Source organism: Pinus tabuliformis, chromosome 2_2 (genome assembly GCF_031772625.1).
Source record: "Pinus tabuliformis cultivar Carrire ecotype Pingquan chromosome 2_2, CPIR1, whole genome shotgun sequence".
In the NCBI taxonomy this organism is placed as follows: domain Eukaryota; kingdom Viridiplantae; phylum Streptophyta; class Pinopsida; order Pinales; family Pinaceae; genus Pinus; species Pinus tabuliformis.
In genome coordinates this window covers 985,366,556-985,375,185 of record NC_142300.1, presented here as the reverse complement: position 1 = coordinate 985,375,185, position 8,630 = coordinate 985,366,556, and the positions used below count along the sequence as shown (strand labels likewise).

Here is an 8,630-nt window from a genome sequence, read left to right as displayed (position 1 = left end):
TAAACAAAAACAAAGCTAAAATAATCATCTGAAAGAGTCGTTAATAATAACCACAAAAACTTTGCTATAGCTATTTTTGTACATTAAATGTATTAGACAACTACATGGAAGAAATGACATAAACTCTATTACAGTCATTTCTGTACATTGAATTTACTCCAGTAATCGATTATAGATGCATACAGTTGAACATATCCAAATGAGAAATCTAATATTCCCTGGAAATTGTTCAAGTTAAACACAGTGAAATGAGAAATCTTCATATTCCATGGAAATTGTTCATTTCCAAACCACTCGAAATGTTGATTACAAGTTTTCCGTACAACAATACCGCTATACTCATGACCAAATAGGAAACTTCCGAAAGGATATTACCATCACTAATTACAGAAGTTCCTAATGGATGAAATAGAACCAATATATATCGAGAGAACTGTGTAGAGGACTAGTTTGTCTAATTTTTTGGTGGACACTTCACTCATTATCTCCAAATAAAATATTAAAAAGTGATGATGAGTGGAGTGTCCACCTGAAACATTAGATAAACTAATCTACACAATTCTCTTCCCAAAAATATTATCAACAACATTATCAACATAACTAATTATAAAAATCTCCAAACCCATATATATCATTCTTCTTCATTTCTTACATGAAGAAGTAGGTTGAATCTTTACCCCATCTAAAAGAAGTCCACCTTTCCGAATCCTACCTTCCCAATCTCCCATGCAGAAATCTATTTTTCCTGGATTATCCCCCTCTTCATCCACAAAAAATCTGCCTGCATCAATCTCCATCCAACCCTCCTCTACATGTCTCGAGGTAGCCATCTGGTACCCATCATCTGCAACAGGTTTATCTGTGTCACTCAAAAACAGGGCATATATCTGGTGATCACCAGCATCAGTTGTAACTGAGAATTTGACTGGCTTCTGACTCCATCCATATGGCCGAGACATGTGGGGATTCATGGCTCTACGTCCATAGATCCTATTAACACCACGACGTGACTCCCTGAGTTTCACCCTGAACGAGATGGTATATTCTGTACCAAGAGACAAAACCTTGCAGTCAAATAGACCTCGCACTTCAAACCAGCCTACATTATGTAGTTCAACTGCCTCCTTGAAACTGCACTCCAAAGGCAAAACTGTGTTGTTAGCTTCTTCTTAACATTCCTTGTATCCATGGAGCAAAGTCAACTTTTGACTATACTCCACTCACAAAAGGTTTACATAAAATGTGTACTGTGTAAGAAAAGTCTAATTGTTGACTTCGTTTAAAGTCAACTATTGACTTGAGAAAAAGTCAATGGTAAACTTTGTAAAAGTCAACTGTATGAAAGAATAATGTTGTATTACCTGGAGTCCTCTCGAGAATTCCACTGCCAGTACCGAGCTTCATCTCCCCAAGTTATATGTAGCTCTCTTGGGGACAAGATAAAACACAATTTGCCTGTGGCGCGCTCTATCCAGAACTTCTGAAATTTTCAAAAAAACGACGTGGAGGTCAATAAGGTCAAACATAAATAAGCCATGTTGAAGAAACTAAGATATTTTGAATGGAAACTAAACTAGTCAACCACAAAATAAAGAATCACAATAACCAGTGAACACTGCATGATTGAGGCTATTGCTTATATCAAATACATTAAACCATTGTGATGGGCCATCTATAAGTTCGTATGCGAGTAAATTGATACAGACTGAATTACTGACCAAACCTAGAACTTTGAGCACAAATTGACTTCATCATAAGTTGAGATTAGGAGCACATTATACTTTCAAATGACATTGATCATCGTTAGCAGTTGAATGACAATGGACAAGGGAAGTGTAGGACATGCAGATCCGAGTATGCAGAACAGGACATGTTGACTACGTAACTAGAAACAGGGGTGTATATATATATGTGAGTTATAAACAAAGATTCATAATGCATAATATAATGTCAAAATTTAAAAATATTATATCATGCACTTTTTTTTATTAAATGATGTGAGACAATGAATTATGAATATTATAGATGGGAATAATATAGTATCAATATTATAATTTTTATTTTTTTTATTTAATTTAAGATTTAGAGTTGTTTATGTGAATTCTTTTCCTCTATATTTAATTTAAGATTTGCTGTTGTAATATAATGTCAAAATTTAAAAATATTATATCATGCACTTTTTTTTATTAAATGATGTGAGACAATGAATTATGAATATTATAGATGGGAATAATATAATAGGTATCAATATTATAATTTTTTTTATTTAATTTAAGATTTAGAGTTGTTTATGTGAATTCTTTTCCTCTATATTTAATTTAAGATTTGCTGTTGTTCATGTGGAGTACGACCTTGTTCATATAAAATATGACTTTACTTTCATCAAGTAGTTCAATCAAATTTAAATTATTATTTCATTAAAATTTAAATTAATTGATATCCATTCATAAATTCATAATGTTTTCCAAACTCATTTGTTTAAATAATCAAATTACAAAAAAAAAAAAAAAATATATATATATATATAAATCCAACAATTCTGTGACCTTGTCTTTCCTAAATTATAAAAATGTTTTCGTTAGCTTTGTATCTAAAACTTAAAATTTTCAAAAATTACATAAGATTATGAAAGTAGTCTTTCAAGCCATGCACTTTTTTAGTTGCAGAGAGAAAGTATGATATCTCATTCACATAGATTCTTATTATAGTAAGTGTTACATGATTTCAAATGCCTTGTGCTCATTAGCTAGTTATTATGGCATATTGGGTATGATATCGATATCAATACAATAAAGTTATTTATATAGTTGGTATATTATTAAAAATCTAAATTGATTTTTAATGAAAATAAAAAGGTAAAAGTTATAGATTTTAAAAAGAAAATTTTGTAATTATTCAAAGTGGAAGGATTTATTGGATAAGTAATTAAATTATATATCTAATAAATACATCTACATATTTTTTATAAATTTATAATGAGAAATTAAAATATATATGAAAAAAAAAATATGTTTCTCTATTCTACCTATTTTTATATTCATGATAAATTAAAAATACTTTTGATAAGTCTATAACCAATCAAGTTGGAAATAGATAAAAAAAAAAAACAAAAAATTTCTAATTATACTCTAAATTTGATTTCTCATCCAATGAGTGCATACATTTGAAATGAGTAGTTTTCTTTCTTTCTTATCAAAATCATTTACCCTCATAGTTGACATCATCATCTAATCCTATTGGTTCTTTTAAAGCTAATAATAATAAAAAAAATGAAGTTTGTCTTTTACTTCAAAATTTGTTAATATTTCTTTCTCTATATTGTCAAATCTTGGTAAGTCTACCAAAGAATGTAGTTTTTCAATGCTCTGTGATGTAGTTAATTAGTTTGGACATATAATATTTCTTTCTCTATATTGTCAAATCTTGGTAAGTCTACCAAAGAATGTAGTTTTTCAATGCTCTGTGATGTAGTTAATTAGTTTGGACATATCAGGACAATGCCAGAGCTATATATCTAACATATCATGTTTTTAGAACAGGGGTTAAATGTATACCCAACATGTGTCCTAATGTGTCACACTCACATGTGTCACACTCACATGGGAAATATAAACGTGTAAACCCTTAAAAGCATGTCATATTTCCTGGTTTGATTAGTCAAATCAATGATTAATAGTTTGCATATATCTAAAAATAATTGGTAGTTTGTTTATAGCTAAAAATAATGTTTTTGATGAGAAACCATAATTTTACTAAACTACAAAGTCTATAAAAATTCTCAAAGTACACCCAAAAATGTAAAACAAAGTATAGTTTAATCATTTCCTATGTAGTGAAGCCATTCAATGTATATGACATAATGACTCTACAAGAACATGACACTCACTAAAAATAACTCGTAGTTTGTTTATGAGACCTGCAATTTTACCAAAATACAAATTCTATAAAAAGTTTCCCAACATATACTCAAAAATGTAAAGCAAAATATACTTCAATAATTCTCATGTAGTGAAATCATTCAATACATATGACATTTTGACCCTAACAAGAACATGATACTGAATACACATATGTAGTGAAGCCTTCCAATACATATGACATGTTGACTCCAACAAAAACATGACATTGACTACACCTAAGTCATTCAATGCATATGACATATTGATTCTAACCACTACACCTAAAAAATGTTTAGGTGTTTAAGGTAATAAGTGTATTTTATTAGGATTTTCATATAATTATCCTCGATTCATTTTAATTTACTCTTTTTAAATGTTTTCATCTAATTAAAATAAATTCATTTTAACTTTAATTATTTTTAAATACTTTCAATGTATCACTGTCAATGTATTTAAATAAATACTCTTTAAAAATACAAAAACATTAAAATTTACCACTCAGACATTTTGAACCCAATGTATCACTGTCAATGTATTTAAATAAATACTCTTTAAAAATACAAAAACATTAAAATTTACCACTCAGACATTTTGAACCATCTTGAGAATCAATAGATGTATAATAAATATTATTTCCCACTTAAAAGTTTTGAGTAATCCTAATACTTAATATATTTAGAATTAAAATTAATTTAAGTGGGTAATGACTTTTTTTTCCATGTATTAAAAATTAATAAATTTAGAATTATGATTAAAAGAGTTAATAAATTTAGAATTATGATTAAAAGAGTTAATAAATTTAGAATTATAATTAATTTATGGTGATAACGATATTTCTTGTAATAATTTTATTCATATATTAATCGAGAAAGCATCAAAGACCTTCTCCTACCAGGGCTGTAGATGGGCCTCTCAGGAGACTGTAGGTAGATTTATACTGTATGTAGATATGTAGAATCTTCATCAAGAGTCTTTTATTGAGGTTTATTCACAGGACACAAGCATAGGAAAGAGACAAACCAGATATTATTGGGCAATTAGATTCATTGAATCCCAGATTCTCTCAGAATCTAATAGAACTCTGTTGTTTGGTTTAGGTTGAATCCTCAGAACTATGAGCAAAGCCAAAACCTTTCAGTAAATGTAACTCACATGTCATCAATTAACAGCCAAATAGTTGCCCTACAAACACTGCAACCTGCAACTTTTCTGAAACATTTCTTCAACATTTACCTTTGACTTGACTTGCAACTCTTCTGCGACATTTTTTCGACATTTACTTTTGACTTGCAACCTTCTCAAACATTTCTTCGACATTTACTTTTGACTTGCAACCTTTCTGAAACATTTCTTCGACATTTACTTTTGATGGCCATCCTTCGATTGCAGAATCCCGGAATATTCCGCGAATCCGCAATCGACTTAATCTCACCGAGTTTTGCCTTAGCTATTCATAGTGGTGAAGATTTTTTCGACATTTACTTTTGACTTAGCTAATCATAGTGATGGTGGTTTTGTGACTTTGGCGGATCTTCATTAATAAAATATTAGTTGGTTTACTGTTTGGTAATCAACTTGTTCACACCAGTGAATTTTATAGGTCTAAAAGCATGCAATGAACCGCATCTCTCCCCTTTTTCACCGGATTGAGATATGACCAACTTGTGCCTCCTATGCAATTATCTTGTTTTCATGATGCCAATTTTGCCCCAAAGATGCCCTTATATTTTCTTTTGACTGCATAAAATCTATAGCCAACTATAAGCATCTCTTCTGGCACAAATCATTTTTGTCCTTCAAAAGAGTATTGGTGCTTTCTATTCAAACTAATAAAAAAAACATGTTAATGCTCAAAAACTCAGCAACTTTTTTCACCTTATTGTTGACGAGACTCTTTACCCTTCTTGGAAAGCTATATACGATTCCAAGATTCATTCAATTTGGAATAGCGAATCCTGATGGTAACAAGGGAATCTCATAATATTTGCAATCTGATAATCAGCTAACCTTATGCTTTTCAAGTATTGTCACTTCATCTACTCAGGTGTTTGACACTCTGTCCATATTTTATATGTTTCCTCCAACATTCATTCAATTTGGAATGGCGAATCCTGATGGTAACAAGGGAATCCCAAAATATTTGCAATCTGATAACCAGCTAACCTTATGCTTTTCAAGTATAGTCACTTCATCTACTCAGTTGTGTTTGACACTCAGTCCATATTTTGTATGTTTCCTCTTCTAGATTATTGTGTTACATCTGGATACTACTATGCTTTTGTTGAAAATTTTGATTTCGATTTGTGCCCTCGCCCCACCTCCTCACTTTTATAAGATTGGTCAAGATCAACCCATATTTGAAACAATACTTTAGGCATCTGGGAAGCCTTACAAAACCGTTTTCTGTGCTTGGGCAGAATTATATCCACTCTAGATGCTACATTCCTTAGAATTATGTCCACTCTAGATGCTACATTCTTTAAAGTTGCAATTTTTTATTAACTCAGAAAAACGAACGAGTGTTTGTAGCCTAATCCGTGTGCTGTTTAAACATTAAAATAACTGAAAAAAGAAAAACAATTTTATGAACTCATAGATGTAAGAGACTGTTACATTTTTCTTTTCATTTTGAAAAACCAGTATCTGTTGCCTAATCTGTGTGCTGTTCAAACAAACAAACAATTTAAAGAAAAAGCAAAGCAAAGCAAAACCAGAAATAGTGAACAATGAGCCGAACTTGGAGCAGGTCCACATACATTGGAAGTATCTCAAGAACTTGGACCAGATCCACATACATTGGAAGTATCCCAATGTAACACAAACTGGCTTAACAAAGCTAGAAACTTAAAAATAAAATCTAAATGTACTGGCATATATACACCATAACCTTGGAACTACAAGATGTTAAGCAAAATTAGTAAATTGGTTTTTGAAGGTGTTCACCTTGAATGACCCTCTGGGAAACTAATAAATTTGGATTGAATGACCCTCTTGCAAACTAATAAATTTGGATTAAGATGGATATATGACAGTTCTGAGTATGTTCTGAGTAAATTTGGATTAAGATGGATATAATACCGTCTTGATTAAGTAATTTTAGCAAATTTGCATAAGATGGATTAATCACAGTCCTGAGTAAGTAATAAAAATCCTCTCAAACGTTTAAGTAATTTCAACAAATCCTCTGAAACGTTTAATTATATTGTAATGATGAGATTGCAATCTGTGTCTTGAAATGGCTTCTTGACAAAATTCACTATGATGATCATAGGATGACTATTAACTTCAGTAAGATAAAAAATGATCTATCCGACCTTATTAAGGAGGTGGAATACTTCCAGTAAGATTGAGACTAAAAATGATCTATCGAATATTGTTAGGAAGATCAAAAATGGTTTATAGTCAATAAATTATAAATGTTGATGAAAACTTCTGGAGAAGTGCGTTGGGATTGGGCAAACATACAATTGCAACACAATCCCAACACACAGTTTTCTTCCTCAATTAGAAATTTGATGCTGATGTTAATTAGAAACTTGAGGTTGATGTTAATTAGAAATCTTTAGAAGTTTAATAGAAAAGCATTAAGATATATATTATAAACTAGTTTGGTATGATCATCACAGCAAATTCTTTGATCCAGTCCTAAATCTAAATCTAAGGTACAATATTCTAGTAACACAGGCAAACTTGTTATGATAGTTTTGAGAATAATTACATTTGGGAATCGCAACAAGGTGGGTTAAGTAGACAAAGAACACTGATGATGAAGTCTGCATCTATAATTTACCATCCCTGCTGTAATTCAGATTGAAAGAGATTAAAAAAAGAAATATCAGTTCCATAGATACCTTTTTGCTGCAGTCGATCAATTGGGGATGACAGAGTGTGAAATACAATTCTTTCTTGGAAGAGAACTGCAAAGGCGAATCGAGTCTTGAAAGAAGATGGCGATACTGAATTGGGAGCATTTTCTCCCATACCGAGTCCGAGTAACCGGCCAACCTGAATGTGTGGCTGACGGCGCTGAACCTGCAAACATCTCTGGGTGTGGTCAAGCCGAGTATAATCGACATGCAGCTCTCTGGCAAGTTTCCCAAACCCATGAGCCCTGCCTCATGCTCATCCATACTTCTGCAGCAACAACAACAAGAAACTCGAAGTGTGCAGTTCACTCCTCTACCCAATAAACGACGTTGTGACCACTCAGTCCCCAGAATCCATTTTTATATCGTTTTCGATGGGGCGAGTTTCACCTAATCAATCCTTGCTTCGCCACGAAGGTATTTGAGGAGTTCAACGCCTCGGAAATACATGCAGTCGGTGCGTGCATGGATGAGTTGTGTAGATGACAAGTTGGTGTGTTGCCCGTCATCGTAGGGATCGTAGCCGCAAAAATGTTACACGCGCGCAATGATGGTGACGTGTTATAGATTTTAGCATTCATCTTGGGAAAATCTTGAGGCAACCGTCTTAAGGAAATAATGTCAAAAAAAGAGAACGAAACAAAAACAAACCCAAACACTAACTTTATCATTTAAATCGATAATGGATGTATATCTACATCTATAATATCTAGTTAGTTAATTTGATCATGGAACCGACTGCTACTATTTTCATAAGGTATACATCATAGTTAATAAATAACAAATTAGGTTAATGTTAAAAGTAAAAGTAAAATGGAAAAAAAAAGTTAATAATAATAATATGTCTTTAATATATTTAAAAGAA

At 31.6% G+C, this 8,630-nt stretch overlaps 1 protein-coding gene across 1 annotated transcript; it reads right to left on the bottom strand.

Moving 5' to 3' along the window:
* Nucleotides 1-245: 245 nt before the first annotated feature.
* LOC149196616 (F-box protein PP2-B15-like) lies at nucleotides 246-8,265 on the bottom strand. The gene is made up of 3 exons (XM_089403768.1): nucleotides 7,751-8,265; nucleotides 1,362-1,480; nucleotides 246-1,131 (listed from the first exon to the last, which is right to left on the bottom strand). The coding sequence occupies exons 1-3, from the start codon at nucleotides 8,027-8,029 to the stop codon at nucleotides 642-644; spliced, it is 888 nt and encodes a 295-aa protein (XP_089259894.1). The 5' UTR covers nucleotides 8,030-8,265; the 3' UTR covers nucleotides 246-641.
* Between the last annotated feature and the right edge of the window lie 365 nt (nucleotides 8,266-8,630).

Bases quoted from the DNA above. Each gene is read 5' to 3' on its own strand.
- LOC149196616 (XM_089403768.1), bottom strand. From the start codon at position 8,029: ATGGATGAGCATGAGGCAGGGCTCATGGGTTTGGGAAACTTGCCAGAG. The intron at 1,481-7,750 runs GTATCTATGGAA...TGAAAATTTCAG, and splicing joins TGATCGACTGCAGCAAAAAG to AAGTTCTGGATAGAGCGCGC. The intron at 1,132-1,361 runs GTAATACAACAT...TTTGGAGTGCAG, and splicing joins AATTCTCGAGAGGACTCCAG to TTTCAAGGAGGCAGTTGAAC.